General features: G+C 46.9%; 1 protein-coding gene across 1 annotated transcript in view; it reads left to right on the forward strand.

The window, feature by feature from the left end:
* birc6 (baculoviral IAP repeat containing 6) overlaps nt 1-22,131 on the forward strand; it is a 94,876-nt gene that overhangs the window by 51,764 nt on the left and 20,981 nt on the right. The window contains exons 60-65 of the mRNA XM_084470198.1: nt 1,858-2,054; nt 3,202-3,279; nt 4,074-4,419; nt 5,883-6,100; nt 7,159-7,323; nt 8,123-8,297. Of these exons, the coding sequence (XP_084326324.1) occupies nt 1,858-2,054; nt 3,202-3,279; nt 4,074-4,419; nt 5,883-6,100; nt 7,159-7,323; nt 8,123-8,297 (1,179 nt within the window). The remainder of the gene's footprint in view (nt 1-1,857; nt 2,055-3,201; nt 3,280-4,073; nt 4,420-5,882; nt 6,101-7,158; nt 7,324-8,122; nt 8,298-22,131) is intronic.

The raw sequence follows: 22,131 nt of genomic DNA on the forward strand, positions 1-22,131 counted from the left end.
GTTCATCTAGAACAGTTGACGCGGATGATTTTCTGTTTGAACAGTTCTTATTTTCCTCATTGTTGTTCAAATTTAAGTTTTCTCTTTTTCATGTCCCACATTTTGTTAATGTTTGTGGGCCTAATATGTATTGTGGCTGCTTTCATATACAAAAGACCAGTATATTTGATGTAGGTTAGCAGATCCAAGTGACTTGCCCACCCCTAGCATGGACCTCTCTCTCGCTGTCTGTCTTAGACTCCCTCCTCTCCTTTTCTCTTTCTCTGGCTTTTTCAGAAACTAACCCGTCCATAATCCCCACTCCCAAACACACCTAGAGGCTCCATTAAAAGCCTTTCTCCTGTTTGTAAATGGCCAAAACCTCTTAGGAAGACATATTGTTGTCGGAAATTCATGCCCAACAGAAACAGCACAGTAGCGAGTTGAGTCACTTTAGTTCTAACAGCGTACCGGATACGCATCATAGCAGCCGCAGGTTTGATTCCCACCTGCGGCCCTATACCACATGTCTTTCCCGCTCTCTTTCAGGACACCTTCCTGTCCATGTTCACGGTCCGGTCCATAATGGGCTCAGCCTGCTGTTATTCCTCAAGACCAATCTATGCTCTGCTCTGTTTATATACTGATCCAACAGATTTTACAGTTGTCGATTTCTGATGAACTGATTGGCCTGAATCATAGGAATTACGGTTCAGATCAATCCACAGCTGATGGATGACATCAGTCATAATATACCACCAAACTCGAGTCAAGCCACTTGAAAGCCACTGAGGTAATGTGGTAGAAACAAGACAACAATATGAGATGTACTTTATAAATCGCTGTCTGGAAATTATGAATCACAGCACAAAGTTCAGGAGAGTAATACAAGTAATACAAAAATATATACAGAAAATATATTGATATACATAATAAGAGTAGAAAAGTTCAATAAACGTAAGTTTAAACTATATTGTGTTTTTCAACATGTATATGATGCCTTTCATCAGCATGTACCTGTGCTGTACAGCATATCCGTCCATGAGCTGAAAGCTGTCTTTCCTCCTCCTCCTCCTGACTTGATGAATGAGAGTGTAATGGATGACTGGCTTTGTTGATCCATCCTTCCTGCTTTCCCTCAATGTAATCTTGGTATGAATTATGAGGTGCTTTCAACGCTCCCTGTTGTAATGTATACAACAAAACACCTGACTATGCTCCTTTGTCGGGCAGTATACAGGAGCTGAACTATGCATTTATCTTAATACACATTAACCCAAAACCTAATGCAATTTATGGTTATTGTAAGCAAAACAAATCGGCACCTTATGCCCTTTAATTAATTAATTGTCTGTTGGCTAATGATCTGAATCACTTCCAGATATTTGAACAAACAGCTGTTCATAGTGGTATGATAATTAACGTGCGCTTTTTTCTGAAAGAGATAGTAATTTATTAGACTTGATAGATGTTTCTAAGTTTAATTTTGTATGGCTTTTATGATGCAGTCTGGACCTGTTCCACATTTCCCATCTGGGATTAATAAAGTACCATCTTATCTCAACCCTATGCTTGCTTAACTATCTCCGGGCAATCCATCATACCTTGTTCCCCCTCTCACTCAATGGAGCATCTACCAGTAAGACCTACCTACAAATAGCTCTCGCTCTCGCCCCTCATCTCCCTCGAATGGAGCATTTATGGTGCAGGTATACCTACCTGTAACCCATACTGCAGTGTCTCATCAAGCCCATAAAAGTGTATTCCTCTGTTTCCCAATGGGGAATTTAGCACTCTGACCCTTCCAGTAATGCTTGTGTACAGCCGTCATCACACCAGGTCCTCTCTCTGTCTCTATCTCTCCTCTCCACCCTCCAGTGGAGCACTGCGAGATGCTAAGCAGCTGCCCCGAGGACGAGCCCATGACCCCCGGGGAGGAGAGCCCCGACGCCACGGACGAGTCCCTGCTGGAGACCAGCCCCGTGCAGTCCCCCCTGCAGGTGTTCGCCGGCATGGGAGGCCTGGCGCTGATCGCCGAGAGGCTGCCCATGCTCTACCCTGACGTCATCCAGCAGGTGAGGCTGCCACCACCAGCACTGTGTGCAGGGCTCTGTGCCAAGACCCGCTTGCACGCATGTGCAATTGAAAGCCGAGCAGGGCTAACATGAAGAAAAAACAATAATTTTGGGGATGGGTGTTTACTTTTTAATGGGAATTGAATTTTTTTATTTTTTTTATTAGAATAATAGTACAAATACAAATTTGTTTGCCCCTAAATGCCTTTGTGTGCCGCTTACTTTTTAGACTTGGGAGCACAATGTTCAATCTGTCAATCTGTTGGGTTCACTAGGAAAGTCTAGTGGTAACGTTTTGCAGTGTAAGTCAATCTGGAACGCATGACCGTGTGATGTGACCGTACTGGAATGCTAAAGTCTTCCCTTATTCTGCGAGTCGAACACTGAGAATGTGAGGCAGTAGAATCATCGTAATTTAGGTCTTCTTTGGTATTGGAGCACTTAATATAATTTGCTCGCCGAGATAAGAGAAACGCCAGGACTCATTGTTATTCCACTTCCCGACGCCACTCGGCAGCCACACGCCTCCCCTTATTACGCTCATCGTAGCAATTTAAACTCCTTCTCAATACGTTACACGCCGGCAAATAGCAAGGCGTGTGTGTACCGGGATAAAAAAAAAAATGCTTCTTGCTCCATCTGAAATATTGGTGACAGCACCTTAATTAAACTTGGCAAGAAAAACAAAACATTGAACATTGATGCCTCGCAGGGAGAAATTCAGTCGTTCGTTCTCCTGACATGCCATCTTAAGGTACGTGGTTGCACCGCTCCGGTGGAGCACTGTGCTCGGGGGTGATTCAATTGACTGTCAGGCTGCGTCCCCCCCCCCCCGCGCCCTGCGTCTGGGTACGTAGCATACCAGGAGCCCCAGCGCCGGGAGGAGAGCCGGCCAGAGGCTCCGGCGTTTAGAGCCAATCAGAGCAGTGTTTGTCATTAGCGTGCGCGAGATGTGCCCCATTATGCCCCGCCGCAGATGAACACTTTGAGGCCCTAATTGCGAAGGCGTGGGCTCTATCTGTGACAAGGTGAACAGCCAAATCATTGAAATTGAGCCCGGCGAAGCTTGCCAGGGAATTAAATGCTTTGTTTTGTCCTCTCTCCCTTCCCCTCCTTCCCCGTCTACTGTGTTCCGCTTTCAAAATAGTTCCCTAAAATCGAGCCGTACAGGTTGTGCCCGAGAGCAAGCCCCGAATGGCATCACGCGCCCCAAAACGGCCACCAAGTGAGTCTTTCTTCTTCCTACTTGATGTTGAAATGTTGTAAAGATGAACAGTGTTGCCACTGTTTGTCCTAAACGGAGAAGTACAAGGCTTCTGGGACCCAACTGTGCAGAGTTCCAAGGTTTCTGTTGATGCTGTGTTCTGCATTGACTGTACCCCGTCCCTAAGTTAATTATTGATTCAGTAACTCCGCTTCACCTGGAGTGAAAGCATTACGCTCATGGACGGAAGGCATCTATATTGGTGCAGGTAAGGCTGTTGGGTAGCTTTCCAGCAAGGCTTTTAGACTATCGTCATGTTTCTGTCTCCTTGGGGCTTATGGGCCTCTCCTTTGCCCTAGCTTTTAGTGCAGCTTACCTTCAAATAAATGGATGTTTTATTTATCACTGCATGACTTGCAGATGTAAATCTTGGGAAACCTATCAACAGTGAGTGTAGTACATGGAGCGATTCCCATTCCTGGAACATATTATTGTGATTAAAGTAAAACCTATTTCTGAATATTGAGTCTGTTTATAATATATCAACAAATAATCAATATAAAAACAGTGGCTGCCATATACTAATATCTTGAAAGGTGGCGGCCTCCTATTGGTCAACAGAATCAAAAGCTCTAGTTTTAATTGTGGTGTAAACTAGATGGAAAGTTGACAACAACAACAACATTGTAGCGGCCAGAAGCCCGCCTGTAGGCCATTCTCCCTGAGGTCCATGCCATGTTCTCACCTGTCCGCCTTGCCCCCCCCCCCACCCACGCCCATCCACCTTGATTCTGCTTGGGGTGGTGGTGCCTCAGGTAATCTCGCCCATCGTGCCCTCCACCACTCTGGAGAAACCCAAGGACAGCGACCAGTTTGAATGGGTGACCATCGAGCAGTCGGGGGAACTGGTGTACGAGGCTCCCGAGACCATCGCGGCGGAGCCCCCGCCCCCGCCCATCAACAAGCAGCAGCTGCAGGGCCAGGCGTCGTCCTCCTCCTCCTCCGCGGTGCAGACCATGTCGCCCATCCCCGCCCACTCGCTGGCGGCGTTCGGCCTCTTCCTGCGGCTGCACGGCTACGCCGAGGTGCTGCTGAAGGAGAGGAAACACGCCCAGTGTCTGCTGCGGCTCGTCCTGGGAGTCACCGACGACGGGGAGGGAAGTAAGTGTTCTGTGATGCTTGGTGACCGTGATCCAGGGCCCTGTGTGGGATGTTTGCTGCCACGCATAGGTTCCAAAAGGTTTACCTGGTGGCTCACTCTTAAGTCGGTCACCTATGTATGCAGAAACACTTTGAATGACCCTTGTGCGATTTTACGAGGTATGTCTTTTGCTACAGGATGTTGGCGCACTCCACACACTTTTCTATCTTCACTGTCCTGTCCTATGGTGAAAATGCTCCTAATAATGTCCTTGAACAGTCTCTAGGTCGCTAGATAGATCTGGGATGTAAAACTTGAAAGAATAAGAATCAACCTTTCCACCAACATCTCGCTAAGCGCGTATTTCCTGCCTACACATTATCGGTACCCCTCCTGTCATTCAGTCGGCCCCGGAGCTTGTATAAGTATGCGTGTTCTGGTGTTCTCGTTGCTGTTTCGCCCTGCCTTCCCCCAGGCCTTGAGCCAGACTGTGGACCTTGTTCGGGGATGAGTGGTGGCGTGGGTCTGCCAGCTTATTTGGTAACACGGGCCACACATCACATCAGGCAGTCGTTTAGTCCACTGCTGTCTTTGTCTGCCCTTAGTCATTATGAGGGCTAAATGAGAGCAGAAGACACTTTCGGCTCCTCTCAGTATGTTCGGTCCCTCTGGCAGTCATTAGGCCTGCCGTTTGGATCAATCATTATGCTACTCGCAAACTCTTAAACTTCAATAAAGACATGATGGGAACTCAAATCGCCCCGAGTTTCCTTAAAAAGTTTGATGAAAGATGAATGGACCACAGAGGATGCTGAGATCCCAGCCAACCTTTTTTAGGGGGAGTTTTGTTGTGAATAAGACTTCCAAAAGGTCAGAAACTTTTTTTAGTCTTTTTTTTTTTGGTCTTTTACATTTTAAATAGTGATTCTTTCATCCGTTTATGAATGTATGTAAAGTTTTAGAGTCACATTACTCATGTTAGGACTGGACTTGATGAAGTCAAATGGTTGCTCCACAGTAAATAGTGTAACCTGGGTCATTGGGTTCGGCTAACCAAGGGCTGGGTGTGGAGTGCTACCAGACCACAGAATGAGTCAGACTCTTGTCTGATGGACCACCGTCCGCTTTGTAAAGTGTCAACTTTTTTTGTGTATACATTTTTATTTGTACCAAAGCATGTAAAATTTACGATCAAGCAGATGTTCAAAATCATAGCAAGACAATCAAATGTTTGTCAAAAACATTGGTCTTGGGACATTAAATTGCAAATGTCATCCATTGAGAATTTAAAATAAGATTTAATGAGACTTTATTAGTCCCTGAAGGGAAATGCAGGTGTTAGAGAACATCTGATTTCAAAACAAGAAGACACATTTTGGGGAGAAAGAGAAAATCTGTCACATTCAGTTCCGCCGACGACGGACAGCTGATTGCTTACCCCGCCCCTCATCTCTTACCCCTCCGCCCCCTCTGCTTCCTGCAGGTCACATCCTGCAGTCTCCGTCCGCCAACGTGCTGCCCACGCTGCCCTTCCACGTGCTCCGGGCGCTGTTCAGCACCACGCCGCTCACCACGGATGACGGCGTCCTGCTCCGACGCATGGCCTTGGAGATCGGGGCCATCCACCTCATCCTGGCGTGTCTGTCGGCCCTCAGCCACCACGCGCCACGCATCCCCAACGCCTGCCCCAACGCCTCCGAGGTAAGGGGGGGCAACACGACTGCACTCACTTGCATTCGCCCCTGAACCAGCCAATCCTATTTGTTGGCATTTCCATGTTGAGAACCAAAGCTCCATTCCACTTTTATCGGGTCATCAGCCTGAGGTAGGAACTAGTGTCAAGTGTATCGTTGTTTGCCACTGGCAACTCCGCACACATTTTCCTGCTGCGATTAGTCATGTCATGTTTTATGTTGGTATGAATGATACGCCTCTTCACTGTGTAACATCGTGATGTAGCCTGACTTACCGTTTTGAAAAAGGAAAGTGCTTTAAAATTACCCTGGTATTAGAAGAGCCTCACAAGCTGATGACTGACGGCAGAATGGACCCTTTGGCACTAACACACAAACGGCAACATTGGACAATTGGACATGGGTCGTCTGGCTGTTGGCAAATTTGTTGGGAAAAAGCTAAATACCAGTATCTGATCCAGATGCTGTCAGTTCTTCTCCCGCATGCTCCCGGCATGTTTGGGAAGCTGCTACTTTTATCCTTGTGCTGTTTTTGTTGGTTATATATTTTGTTTACTTTTCACACATGAACCACACAGGGGAGAGGCTGGTTATCTGGGATGCCCTGCTGCTTTAGGCTGCTGGGCAGTGTAATACTCACCAGGACTACTACTACTACTACCCCACTATGGCCTACAGACACGGCCCAATAGACGGACCTTGCACATGCAATTACACCATGGTCTCAGCAGTATTTGTGTCTTGTACAGTGTTGAAACGTAACTAAATATATAAATCTATAGACTGTTATCTAAACATGAACTACACAACTATGAAGAGAAGGTATCAATTGGCCTTTTAGAGGGGTATGGAGGTGCCATTATGTGGTCCTCTGAAGCACTTCCAGACTCTAACTGATTTGGGATACACTTGACCTGTGTCCTCTATTACAGGAAGAAAGTCCAACATCTGAAATCCAAAACAGCTTGTTAGGATTAAAAAGTCCCCGTGCTCATCTCCAACCATAGTACTTGGGACTGCCATGCTTTGGTTCTGATGTCCTGGCCGTTGTGTTCTGTCCCTCAGCCCCAGGTGGCCAGCGGGCATGGCGGTGGCACCAGCGAGGAGCAGCAGCTGTACTGGGCCAAGGGAACAGGCTTCGGTACGGGCTCGACTGCCTCGGGCTGGGACGTGGAGCAGGCCCTCACCAAGCAGCGGCTGGAGGAGGAGCACGTCACCTGCCTGCTACAGGTGAGGTCTCCTTCTGGAATACCTTCTGGAAACACCTCCTATAATACCTTCACTAAGACAAACACCTCTGGAACACCTAGAAATACGTACCTTCGGTACAACCAACACTCCTGGACCACCTTCTAGAAAACCTTCAGTACCGTCTCATACCCCTCCTAGCATATCTTCTTGAACAACTTCTAGAATACCTTGAGTACTACCTCATACTAGTTCTTGCATACCTTGAGTACCAACTAGATCACATTTTAGCATACCTTCAGAACCGTGTCAAACACCTTCAATACCGTCTCAAACACCTTCTAGAATACCTTTTATTTTCTCGAAAATAGAGCCCCGGCTTGTATCCTGATTTTATGAACCAGAACTGTGGCTGCAGCTTATTTTTCCATTACAGCCTATAGGTAGATTTTGCAGACTTCTGAGAAAAAAAATTGCCTCTGTTTTGAGTGATTTGCATGAAACATGTAGTTCCTAATGCCGTCACGATGTAAACTCCCGATTCTCTTCACGTTGTAATATGCTCATTTACATCCAAGGTTTATGAGTAAAAGATAACCCTGCAAAGAAATAATCATTGGCATCACTTTATCACTGCCAAAAACATAAGAAAATACTGTTTTCCACAATGCGCTCTGTCCTAACCCTAGTGAATGATAATTCAAAAGCCTTGGCGTCTGAATGAATTGCTTGCAAAAAAAAAAGAGTTGAAGCTATTCCCTGTATTGGACCTTTGTCTTCATCCCTCTGGTCTCTTCATCATGTAACGAGCCGTCTAACCTGCGTGTGTGTGTCCCCGCAGGTACTGGCCAGCTACATCAACCCAGCAGGCTGTGCTGGGGGCCCCGGCAGCGAGGCCCAGATGTCCGGAGAGAGCCGACCCCACAACAGCACCGCGCTGCCCGCCGTCCTCCAGGAGCTGCTCAGCCAGTCCTGCCTCATCCCCGCCATGTCCTCCTACCTGCGCAACGACTCTGGTAGGAAGACTGCTAGATATACTTATAACTATTTATCAATGTGCTGGTTTATACATGTTCATACATATGCATCACCGCATGTCCTCCTAACCATGCAGCGGCTGGGAGGAAAACACTTGTGTATGTATATAATTATACATTGTGTACACAAGGGTTTCTGCATGAAGATGACCCGATGTGGCACATATTGTATTTATTTCCCCTGGCATCATGCCCGGTTCACGTGGATCACTTCCCAATAACCATTCACTGCCTCTCACTGACATGCAGTGTGGCAGCAGCAGCAGCTTGCTTGTTTAAAGCTACTAAATGCATACTCTTGGTAGACACCAACATGTTTTGAAATACACTTTTTTTTTACCATCATTACATTTCCTATTGTAAACTAAGTCGGCAGGTGATTTTAGTTGAAGCCCAGTGAAAAGGTTACGACTAAATGTATTCACCCAAATTGGGTAGCCATCTGTGAAAGTAGTGTTTGTGCCGTCAGAGTTCAGAAAGACAATGTTTAAGTGTGGTTCTGGTTGACTTTTGAAAGGCCTGTATGAGAAAAACAGCGATGTGAATACACTGTTTGGGTTGTTTGGTTTAAGCTGATGTAGTTTGAGTTATTTAGTTTATAGTTGAACGTGAAAGTCTTCTAGGAATTTTGATGGATGGCATTGAATCCACAAGCAGCCAATCAGTGGTGCACTTTTTTGATAGATAAAAGATACGTTTCACTCAAATTTGTCTTTTTCATGTCCTCAATTGAAAAGCACACACACACCTATTTGTGTCAATCATTGGCGCACCCAATTATTATTTCCTAGTATGGTAATGTTTGTGCCGGTGATGACAGATGAAGCCTTATTCTTCCGCTCACTGAGGAGACACTGTCAGCTAATACGATTTATGACACATGCCAATCCCATGTGCACTTTCTGTTTCTCACACACACACACACACACACACACACACACACACACACACACACACACACACACACACACACACACACACACACACACCGGCCAAACTGCAGCCAAACTGACGTCTGCGTGGCCTTTTTTTTTTTTTTTTTTGATCGTTGGGGCCGAGGGGTGTGTCTGCACACACACACACCTCTGTATCCTTACCTCAAAGTGATAACCTTGTTGCAACGCTATTAGTAGAGAATTGAACTGGGCTGACTCTTGGCCTCACCTCAGATCACACCTTGCACTCTCATTCTCTCTACTTTGCTCTCACTCTCAAACTCTCTCTATCCCTCACTCTCATACTCTCTACCTTGCTCTCTCATTTTCCCTCTACCTCGCTCTTTCTTACTGTGCACTCAAATTTTCCCTCTATCTCTTTCTCTCATTCTCGCGCTCTCTCTCGCTCCCTCCCTCTCCCCCCTTTCTCCTTAGGATCACCCCAGTCAATCACTCTGTTCATCTTATCCATTCTCTATCTCTCCCTCACTCATGCTCAATCTGAGTTCTGATGATTACATTTTATCTGTCAGTTGACGGCCTCTGTGTTGTTCCCATGTCACCTTCAGCTGTTGTTGTGATTGAAAACACAGATGGAAATGTGACGGTGCCTGTGTTCTTACTGGTGGTGCCTTATGCAAGCTAGCCGCTGCTGTAGCAGCGGGTTGGTATGGAAAACCAATCAGCAACTTGATGGTCCACACTGTAGCAAGGTACTTGGGGTCGCAGGACAATCCCACCACCACCAGTAATTGCATTATGTAGTAATGCACGGTTTACAATTTTATTTGCATTTGTGGTGAGTTTTTCCAAATAGACCAACCATTTCGGTTACCGTGTCGAGAAGTGAAAGCAGTAGCATTGAAAGACAGATTCATCATCAGACGACGATGGTGTCGGATCACCGTGTTTCACGTCTGTCATACAATTCCGGAGCAGACCGTCCATTTCTTCCTGCAATTTCATACCCAGTTTGAATCCATTTATTTTTTGCTTAGCTGATTTCACGTACCATAACACATTCTGGTTCTCGCCGTCTGCGTGATCTCCACGCCACTTAAGTTCCCGGGCGGTGGCGTGCGTGCATTGGAGCCGGAGCAGACGCCCTCCGCTGGTGGAGAGTCGTGCGTGTGGAACACCTCGCTGTGTGGTTGGCGTGTCGCGGTGTGTGGGACTCGCGTTTGGAGCTGCCTGTGCTCCTGGTGTGCTTTACTGTGCCCCTGGTCTCATAATTAAATAACAGCAGATAAGAGGACAAGTCGTGTAATTGCTCCTCATTATCTGGTAAATGCCTCAGATACACCGTCACGCACGCACACACACACACACAAACACACATTCTCTCACTCACGGATTTTCATGCATGCGCGCCCGCACGCACATATTCTCAGACATGCACACCCGCACTCACACATTCTCACACACGCATGCTCGCACACACGGTGAACAACAAACAAACATGCACGCATCATTGATCAACACACATGGTTCACATTGGTTTGACAAGGTGAGTCTGCTCAAAGGACAAGTGGAAATTTATGTAATTTCACCTTTGTTTACTTTCCTTGTAAACAACAAGGGTCCTAGCGCTGAGTTCTTACACACAGCTTCTAATTAAGCCCCATGAAGACATTACGAATAATCAAATCCCCCAGATGAAACCCGTGTGTCACATCGTATCAACAGTATATGTGTCTCCCGTCTGTGGGCTGTCAAACTGTCGAGAGGAAAACATTCGTTCTGACGAGTCTGTTGGCTCTAAATTAAGACGCCGCGTGGGGCGTAAACGCTTAAGAAATTGCCATGTTTCACATCGCCTGCCCCCCTCTTAATGCGATATGCAGCTGGCTGAGAGCGTTGCGGCAACAGTGAACAGCTTTAGTTTTTTTACTTTTTGAAAGGCACTTTGAAATGCACCTAGGTTGGACCTGTGCAATTTTGGCGTACCTGTTTGTTTGTTGGAAGCAACATTTTTTGGTGTCGTGCCTGGTGCTGTGGAACCAGACTGACGGGCCCGACCCGCTGAGTCGGTTTGGCTGGGAAAGTGGACAGAGGAAATAGCAGGTCCAGTGTTTCCACAAATTGGCCATTTCTACGATTGGTCTGGTCTTCCAAACAATGGAACAACACTCTTTGCCAAGGTCATGGGATTGGGTGAATGCTACAAAATGACTTGGACGTTTACTGTTTTTCAGAAGTGTATAGTCTGCTGTTCAATTTTTCTGTGCTGCCTGGTCGATTTCAGTCCATGAAGAAACATTCATTCCTCCCTCTGAGGCCATCTGCACACAAGCCCGGCACAGAGTTGCTGGAAAGACTTGTCTGATTATACACTTCTTTGTAGAATAAATCCAGATAATATTAAATTGATTAATCCCAAACTGGAAATCTGGGTCTCCCAGTAGCATTTAGTGGAAAGTTGGATAATTAAGAAGAGACAAAAGAATGTAGCTGCATACGTCTAGTATAATTTTGTCTGATTAGTTGGGTATTGGAAGAAATAACAAATGCTTCTCTGAAGAATTTGTGAAAAACATGCAGGAAATATGTGATCGCTTGCTGGATGTGCCCTTTGTATTTGGCCCCTGTAGTATCATGTTGTTGACATGCTGTTGTGGGAGGAGAGGGAGCCAAAAGCCATTTGTTATGGTGACCTTGTCTCTCAATGGCACCAGATGTTAGCCTGCACGCAAGATGTAGAATAGAAACACATTTTCCAACCCAGACATATGAAGCTCAGTGAAAATGGTGTCTTATGATTCACGGTGTCTCATCAATTCATGTAGTAATCAATTTCTGCCGCCCGGGCTCCCCCTCTAGTGTGTAGTAATGAGGAGGAAAGGGGGGCTATTGTATTGATGCATTTAAACCCAGGATCATCACCATGAACCTTAGCGCCCATTAGTGCACTAGTATCATTACAGATCATTCCTCTGTTCCACCCTGATCACTGCACAACTCTCCTCATACACCATACATATTTATGACGAATGAGATGTGGTGCTCTCTCCACCTCCTTCCATCCCTAGAGAATATCAGGGTGAGTCCTTTGATGGCTCTACCCCAACTGGAGTCATCCTAACCCCACCCCTTGGTTCTCCACACACAGCCCCCCATAGGCCCTGCTTCTCCCATGGGGTAATATCCCTGTCACAGCCCCCTAACCCAGCCCTTCCTCCCCTCCGGGACCCAGACGTGTTGTTCTACATTAATCATGGGTGTCGGGATGAATCCTATAAGGACACATTACAGACCCTAGCACCGTTACCTGGCACTCCATCAGGGGAAGTTAAGCCATAATGCCAAGGTAATGCCTTTCTATGTCGCCGCTGCATGTTTAATGTTTCATTTGTTCATTTCAATCCGCAATTTCTCATGGGATTGTGGGCCATTCGTCTCTCAAATGAAAATCCATACGTGGGTGTGTGTGTGTAGGCGTGTCATCAGGACATCATAATTTTATTGCATTTTTTCATGTTTAAATTTCCGATCAGCCTTGGCTCCATGAAGTTATAGCGGTTTGGTCCGTAGCTAATGTCCCGTGGGTCAGCAGGTTCACCCCCTACCCAACATACATTAGTATTTACAAATGATCTACTTGATTACAACTTGATTATTTAGTTGTGTGGAATGGTGTGTCATCACCATTCGCAAATGTTTCATTAACGTCTTCTGCTTGTACTCACGCTCAATGAGTTCCTATTTTGGTAACATCGTTTAGATGAGCTTTGAATTCAAGAAACACCTTGTCACCTGTCATACTTGAGATCAAAGCAGATCCACGTTACTCATCCTGTTCACATTGTCACTCGTGTAATTCCTCTGTATGCCAGGTCATCTATTATGTACAGATGGATGTAGGCTAGCTCATCTATAATGTACAGATGGGTGTATAGGAATCCCCTTATCTGGAAGTGTGGAACAGTGTGTGTGCTGCTTGTCAGGCTACTCAGCTTTGCTGGAAGTTAGCTTTAGGTATAGGTAGTTGGGTATGAGTTTTAGCAGAGAGTAAATAACATACTTTATGTATGTATGTATGTATGTATGTATGTTTGTATGTATGTGTGTCTCTCCTTGTTAGGGTGGTTTTGTTGAGTCCATAAAGGTTCCTGTCTTGGCTGTACTTGAACAATCTGTGGATGGCAGAGGGAATTTAACTGCATTTGTTATGATGTATGTTTAGTTTTATAAACTGCTGTCCCAAAATAAAATGAAGGAAAAAAAAGACTAAAAGCGATGCTAAATTAATTTTAAATGAGAGGGAAGTGTTGTCTAATACACCTTCATCACTGCTGTCCCTGACAGCTTTTTCCACATCTTTATTGAGTTGATCTTACAAACTTGAGCAAGGACATTTTTATTGATATACTCTGGATTTTATTGATCAATGTCAAAATTTGCACATAACATCTAGAGTTTTATATATTTATAAAAGCTTTTGAGTTTGATATTAATACACAGGAAAGGATTGCCAGCACTGCTCTTAAATCAATGTGTATCGATTACATCAAAAAGAGATTTTCCCCAAACAACCCCAAAAAAGATTGAGAGATACAGTAGGAATAGCTTTGTCTGGATAGCTTTAGCAAATCAGCTTTTGTTGGGAACTGTTAGTTGCTTTGTCGCTCTGAGATCACCAACTCAACCTTCATTTATTTATAAAAAATACCTTTAATTCGTACCATTAGTTTCACAAATGACTCAAGATGTAGAGCATTGTCTGAAATTCACTGGTGTTCTGAACGTCCTTCCTCCTCACCCAAGTCCAAACGGTAGCATGTGCGCATCTGAACTGTGATTGATGTTGGCTATAGTTTCATTCTCCTCTTCAGATTCCATAGGGAACGTGTGTGGATAGATAGCATCTATTAGGGGTGTAACGATACACTAAAGTCACGGTTCGGTACATACCTCGGTTTTTAAGTCACGGTTCGGTATGTTTTTCGGTACAGTAGTTTTTATTATTTTATTAAACAATTAGATTTAGATTTGATTTATTAAATTGTATCAAACAAATGCCTTACACAAATGAAAAGACAATTGAGGATAAAAACACAATAAAGTCCAGGACTTATTTCCATTGTGGTCCTCAACACAAAACATCAGGACAAGACATGACACTAACAGAGTGCGTGATAATCAATAAAAACTTAATTTAAAAATAATTTTTTTTTTTTTTTTTTTTCTCCGGTACATACCGAAATGAAACGTGCATCGAACCGTTAGACCCGTACCGAAATATTTCGGTTCAAATACGTGTATCGTTACACCCCTAATATCTATAGCCTATAAATATATACCGTGTACCTATCATGTCTACATCATTGTCTCTGATGGCCAGTAACTCTGCTTATCAAAGTACATCACCTTCCCAGCCACATTTCGCTGAAGGATCAGCAGCCTTGAAGCTGTAAAATTGCAGCCCCTGGAGATCAGATGGAATTTGTTGCCCAACAGCTCCCTCTTTCTCTCTAATAAGCCCCTAAATAGAGAGGGACTCATGGGCCCTCTGTTTCATCGGGCCACAGAAGAAGCTGGAGATGCCAGTAGAAAACACCTTTGAGGTTCATAGGGGCCAACTGTATGGGCTTTGTATTCGTCCACAAGGTCTACGTGTTCTGCATGTCAACGAGGCGCTCCCAGCACTCCAGTATTCTGCTGATGTGTTGAAGGTCCCTCTCTGGGCACAAGGGAGATCCTCCCAGGCATGGTTTCCACGCTATCTCTCTTGCGCTGGCCATAGTGTAGCCACCACCAGCACCACCTCCTCCTCCGGCCCATCGTTATCTCCCATCGTAGTCCCGTCTGTGGCAGAACAACATGCCCTCCCCGACTCCATCTGAATCCTGGGGCAAGCAGTGCAATCCCTGCCTGCTGCCGTTTGCAGAGGTGTTCATAGCGTGAAGTGTGTTCTCTCAACACCGTTGTGGTCGTGAAGCCTTCCCTTAAACCTCGTGGTCTTTGGCGAGGCTCTGGTCTCTACCATTGGCCTCTGCCTCACAGTGTGGTGTAGATGTAAACAAAGACGATCACAAACAGGTTGAGGAAGGTGCAGATGATGCCCAGCAAGGCCAAGATGGACTCCTCCTGCTCTTCCTTGCCCTCTAGTGCCCGCACCTCTTCAAGGGTTATGGCCGTAGTGCCCATGGTCTTGGTGCTTTCCCGACCCGGCAGCAGTGGCTCTTATCTGGGACGAGAAGGAAGGAAAGAAGATGTCAAAAGAGGCTCCACGCTCATGAGACCCCAAAACCAATGACGCCACTGAGAACACACACAACCATGTCTGAAATGCAGATGTTGCTCTTCAGATCTCTTCACTTTCTCCATCTTATTGCGGGGCTCAGTCTCCACTGCCGAGGTAATCTCCCCCTCCAGGAGAAAAATCAATTGGACCAAACAATGGCCACAAGCAGCACAATGGCGATTAGTTTACAAATGGTACCGTTAATGGCTCTCCAGAGTCCCCGTTTGTGCATCACTCGATTCCCCAGAAGAGAAGCAGCGAGAAGCGGCAAGCCTCCCGGCGAGAGGCAGCCAACCTCCCGGCGAGAAACCTCCGCTCAATGGTTTCCATTTGACTCCTAACAATAACATTCACCACGGCGCGACTCGCCCTGTCAGAAAAGACGTGATTTAACTCCACCGTTTACAATCTGTCACCCAGCCCCCTCCCCCCCTCAAAAGCTTGTTAGGACCGTACACACACACACACACACACACACACACACACACACACACACACACACACACACACACACACACACACACACACACACACACACACACCCCTCTTTATGGTGATGTCCCCTTGTCGGGGGTTTGGGGACTCTCAAGAGTGAGGTACATGAGAGCCGTTGGTCAAGAGAAGGTTTGGGATGTGTAACAAGAAAAACACAACACAACGTGGTACGGGAGATCCACCAAGTCTGGTCAACATTGTCAACACTCGCCGACCGTCGACAAACACCCACTCTGAGCCAATAGTACGCAGTCTCCGACACCAACACCAGCGACTGCAGAATAAACAAGCCGATTTAAGAGTAGAGAGAAGCCAGGCGTTAAAACGACTTACCCTGAGGCGTTTAGCGTGCGGATCGGCATCATCCAGCATGCTTTTCTCTCGGGGGTCCTCTGCTGAAACGCCTGGCCTCTTGGGGGGGCTCGCCGGACGTGTGGCCACAGGAGGGTGGGTGGGGGGTTGAGGGGGGGGGGAGCTGTCAGCGGAGCAAAACGTCCCTGGTCCTTCTGAGCGAAAGGGATCTCGCAGTCAAGAGAAACGGAGGGAGAGTGGGGGGGCTGGCGTTGTGTTGCGGAGTGCTCCTCTGAAGCGCGACTACACACACACACAACACAAACACGCGCGCAAAACGCAGCGCTTCCAGCGAGAAATGTGGTCCCCTCGTTGATTCCTGGCTCCTGTCAGCTCCAGCTGTCGGGTTCAAACGCTCAGCGCCTCCTTTTGTTCTCACCGCGGTCGGACGTCTCCCGCGTTCAGCATTTCATCCCTCGCTTGGTGTCGCCGCGGCCACAGCACAAGCAGCCCTCCGTTCAGGGGGATTGCTGAAAACCCAGCATCTGCACCCCCTCCCTCTTCCCGCTCGTCTCTCTCTCTCTCTGCTCCCTCCCCCCATTGTCTCTCTCCCTCTCCCTCTCTCTCCGCTCTCTCTCTCTCTCTCTCTCTCTCTCTCTCTCTCTCTCTCTCTCTCTCTCTCTCTCTCTCTCTCTCTCTCTCTCTCTCTCTCTCTCTCTCTCTCTCTGTGTGTGTGCGCTTTCCCTGAACTCCTCTTCTATTCCACCTCTTGTGTTAGTCCTGTGTCTTTTGACCCCCTCAGAATAAGCAGCCGTGTTCTCTCTGACAAGCACACAAGTCGTCGTCTTTCCCCCCCCGCTCCCTTTATGTTCCACCCCTTCCTCCACACTCCCCCAGGGGATCAGTGCAATTAGTGTCTTTCAGGGGGTGCCGTTACCCCCCCCCGCCCCCACCACCTCCTCCCGCCTCCCTCACAGCCTCCAGGTACATGCGCTTCCACCGCGTGTGGCTAACTCTGGGGAGGACAAGTGAGCGATCTGGCTGGGTCTGCCTCCTATCCTGCTGCTCCTCCTGAGCTGAGAACCGGCAGGTGGAGTGTCGGTAGCAGCCAGAAGCAGAACCCATGCACCGTAGACCCAGGGAGAGGGGCATGCCTGCTGGTAGCCATGAGAAGAGGAGGAGGAGGAGGAAGTGGAGCGGCTGGGGGGAGGGTAGCCAAAATTAACCACAGCGCTGCATGGATGGATAGGGTGGGGGTACTCTGTGCGTGATGGTGGGGCACCGACTGAAACGATCGGTCGAGGGAGCTCTGTGCATTGCATAACCAAAAAGAGCCACGGAGAGGGAGGGAGGAAGGGGGAGTAATGGGGAGCGAGAGAAAGGGAGATTGGGAGAGAGATCAGGAAGCATGGAGAGAGATAGAGAGATGCGTAGGGGGGGAGAGATGGAAAGATAGTTGAGAGGGAGATGGAGTGAAAATGAAATGGGGAGAGAGGGAGATCGGGGGAGAGAGATGGGGAGAGACGGAGGTGGAGATAGGGGGGTGTATTCCGGTGGTGGTGGAAGGACAATGTTCAATTGAGAAGGGGAGGGAGAGTTTAAGGGAAACTAAAGAGGGTCTCATGCTTGCTGCCACCTCCTCCTCCTACTTCTCCTACTCCAGGAGCTGAAATTAGTCGTACACACACACACCAAAATAAGATATGAAAAAAGGTTCCAGTGAAATAGATGGAAGCAGGGCAGCAAGGAGGAAGCGGAGGCGATGGAAAACTAAAAGGGGAGATAGGAGATCCTGTATCTAGTACATCCAGCCTCTAAGCCCTGCCTGTCATGGTGCGGAGACACAAGGGTAGGGGAAGAGTGGGGGCACTAACGTGGAGGACGTTTGCTGGTGATAATTGAGGCGGTTTCACTGAGTGATGGTGATGTTGATGGCACCATTGTTGCTCCCTCTGTCACTACTCTGTATGCACCTGGCTGCATGCCTCTCATTCATCATGATGTCTGATGTCTGACAACGCAAGGTCCACTCCCCCGCCCACACCCAACCATACTCCAATACCAGCCCATTATTAATTTAACTTCTTACAGCTGTGTCTTGTTGTTGTTGCTACAAAGTAATTCAACCGGGCTACGTTAGCATAGGATAGGCTGGATGGAGAAGTTGTACGACTGCAAGAACACGTTCCCATGGTCATTTCTGCACAGTTGATTGAAAATCATTGGGTGCTGCAGGACGAGCGCAGAGTTAAATCTATATGGGTGTACGCCAGTCTGCCTCTCCCAGCTCTATGACTCACTCTCTCCTTCCTCCCTCCTTGCTTGCTCACTCGGCTTGTTATTTATTTTTGAAGGCTCATCATCTCTGATGGAACAACATCAGACCTCTCTGCTTTCTCCACCTCATGTTCTCTGTCTAAGTCTGTCGGCCGATGGCGTTCATTCTCTCTGGAGTTTCTTTTATTTTCCGTTCACCCTGACCTCTGACCTCTCTGAGGACCAGTTCTATTAGTAGATACAGCAGCACGCTGTGTTGGTGGTGCTTTATGTAGCTTGGACTTGGCGTTCTCCATTTCAGCTACCTTTCCCTCGCTCTCTCACGCACATGCACACAAGCGCACCCACAAATCGATTATTTATTGTTTCTGTGTTGCAGTTATGTTGACCTCAAGGGTAATAGAGGGCCCGGCTCGAATCGCATGAGGGCAATAAAAACAGAGCCTGCAATGATCAGCTGTACTAGCCCTCCCCCTTCCTATTAAACCCTCGTCCTAAACACGTCCTGTACCTATAAAGACTCAAAGCTTAGCCACGCCCTACCTATAAAAACTCACATCCTAGCCATTCCCCTTCAAATTTACACCCTCTGCCTAGCCACGTCTTTGCCTACAAAATCACACATTGTAGCCGCTATCTTTGAAATCTCACGTCTCAACCAAGCCCCCCGGCCTATAAAAACCCAGATCTCGTCTTTTATCCCCCGAGGTCCTCAACTTGCTGCTTCATTTATAAAAATCTGTTAAGCTCCTGAACTGGCAGTGAACTCACAGATGAAAGAGATTTTTTAATTCATGTTTTCATGGATGGAAAATATCTCCGCCCTGAAATGCTGAAAACCACAGAAGAGATTCTATTTCCATTATATAATATGCCTAATTTTACATCACCTTGAAAGTGGTACACGCTTTTCAAAGTTTTAGCAAAACATATGGTGGTAGTTTTAATGATGAAATTATTAGATTGTTTGAGCGAGTCATTTGTTATGTTGTGCAGTGTATAATAACTTGCTTTATTGTAACGATTAGTTTTTATTGCTTCATCTGTACATTGGATACAATGGTGCGTAGCCACTATAGCTATCTGCTGTTCAATAACACACACCCCCATGTATGAAGGAAAATCCCACTGGATGCCAAGTGAGGACAATTAGCTGTGGTGCTTGTACTCCGATCTTCTTGTATCCCTGCTTGCTTCATTGCAAATAACTACAATTTCATCTTGCAATACATTGTTTTTATTTGAGCATGAAATTATGCAGTCCCTGTTTATAACCTAGGCTATTTTAATTGTCCATGCAGAGTTCTGCCAAATCCATTGATCCGTTATAATGTAGGAATAATTTATGTTCCAGCAATACAATATTTTCATGTTTTCCGGTCTGTGATATCTAGTAGAGGCTCTGAGCATGGGTTTGTTGTTTGTTTTGATTCAACTGTGGACATTCTAGACATCTCTGGCAATGTCTTTGCTAATTAAGAGCAAGGACCCCAGAAGCGTCTGAACAGGTGCCCTTTTAAAAAAAGAAAAAGAAGTGACCTCCTCCTCTGTCATCCTCCTGGAAGCACCGACGACCATTCCATTAAAAATACCAAACGTCAGTCCCGGATCTGTCAGCTCTAATAATGAGGCTTCCTATTTTTCTTCTTCCTTTCTCTCCCCACGGGGAGCGGTTAGGAAACGGGGGTGTTGCGTTGGACACGGGCTGACCGGGAGGCGGCAAACTGGCCAGCGCATGTTTTGAGGTTAATTGGAGTGGATTGTGTGGGTCTTGACGACACGGGAGCTCTGAAGCTACTGCCTTGTTGAAACCGTGGCTCTGCAGAGGTGCGTCGATTATTCGTGTCCCCTGGGATTCGGAATACGCCGTTTCTTTCTTTACCGTTGGTTCATATGGGAGAGCCAGGGTTAATATGCTGTATAACGTTGACAAATACGGCATGGGTAGAGACTGTAGCGCAGCCCATGTTTACTTCCAACCGGTCTTATCTATCCTCTCCCTTAAGGCACAACAAGCCTTCACAAAGAAACTTATGTATATATATTCACAACCAAAGCCGACAACCAAAAATGTTTACAAATATTATTTGTGAAATGATGTGATCATTTGCTGGAACGAGAGATGGATTAACAAGCCAACGTGGGAGAACATGTTGGGTTATGCGTTTAGACCGCAGTGTTTCCACTCCGTTGGCCCTGTCGCTCCGCGTCTCCGTCAGGAACCCTGGATCTCCTGACGGAGTGGGAGTAGAACCGTGTGCCCGGCCCGTCACTGCCGCACTCTGACACGTCCGCCCTCCGCCCTCCGCCCACGCTGACGCCCAGCGACAGTGATGGCTTCTCCTGCCCTCGACGGGTAATCACACGGACAAGCTCGGGAGATCCCCCACCACCGCACCCCCGGAGCACTCCACTGCACACGCTGAGCCAATCGCAAAACCCCCCCTCACCCCCCTCCAGGGTCGCTCTCCTTGGTCTCCGATCGGATCCGTTTTATGGTGTTTGTGGGTCAACACATTCTGCCCCCAGGCTTGGTAGTGGCACCAGTAATGTTCCTGGGTGTGATGGCCAGATGCAGGCCTCCAGGCCAGGTATTGGTCTCTCTCCTTCCCTCAGCCTTGATGTAGGCGAGGCAGCCCGGCCCCCTGGGACAAACACACACACTGATTACCTCACCGCTACCTTCATAAAACGGGTCATTAAGGAGCAGCTATAGGCTACGCATCTCAGGGATGCCAACGGACAGTGGAGATCAAACCCAGAACCTTTCGACTGAGCGTTGAAACCATGGCCACAAAAATATCCTGCTGCCATGTTTTATTTTAAATTTTTATTGAAGATCAATATTTATCAATCAACAAGCCCTTTAAAAACCTCTTCATACTTTCTTGCATCTGAGGTATATAAAGTCTTAAATTGTGCTTTTTGTAAAAATGAGAGAACAATTTGAGTAGCCTTGTCCAAACAGTTGTCTAGTGTAAACAATGGTGCACTAACTTCCCCACTACAGGGCTCTAACGCATGTGTAGACCATTGTTCCTATAGTTCTGCAGCACTCCACTTCAAGATAAGACATTATTGAGTATCTCTGTAGACCGATGTGGGGTTTGTCTCCCCTCGTGGAACTAAGACCCACTTGGCACGTCCCCATGGCGACAATAATGGATGGGGACCCCAAGACTCTGTCCTCCAGTTAATCACCCGACCAGCCATTGCTGAATACCCGCTGTCTGTGAGGACACCAGTGCACAGTTTGAAATAATTTCAACTTTTATTTTTTGTATGGCATTGGTTGACATTGGAGCAAACAGAGGACAAATGCGTGGTGGTTGTAGATCATAGATGGAAAGTTCAAACAACCCCCTTCCCCTATAAACGCCTCATCCTCTGGACGCTCACTCAGTCTGCATGGTAACAGTGGAACGTCTCCTTGTCCTAATTGGATGGTGGCGATGAGCCCTAACAATTGGAACGAGTAATGCTGTCATCCTTATCTGCATTCCACATCAGCCTGGTCTGATTAGGCCTATGCTTTTTGTTATTACCAAGGATCATTTAAATATAGAATGGT

Source organism: Micromesistius poutassou (assembly GCF_964030765.1).
Source record: "Micromesistius poutassou genome assembly, chromosome: 7".
NCBI lineage: Eukaryota > Metazoa > Chordata > Actinopteri > Gadiformes > Gadidae > Micromesistius > Micromesistius poutassou.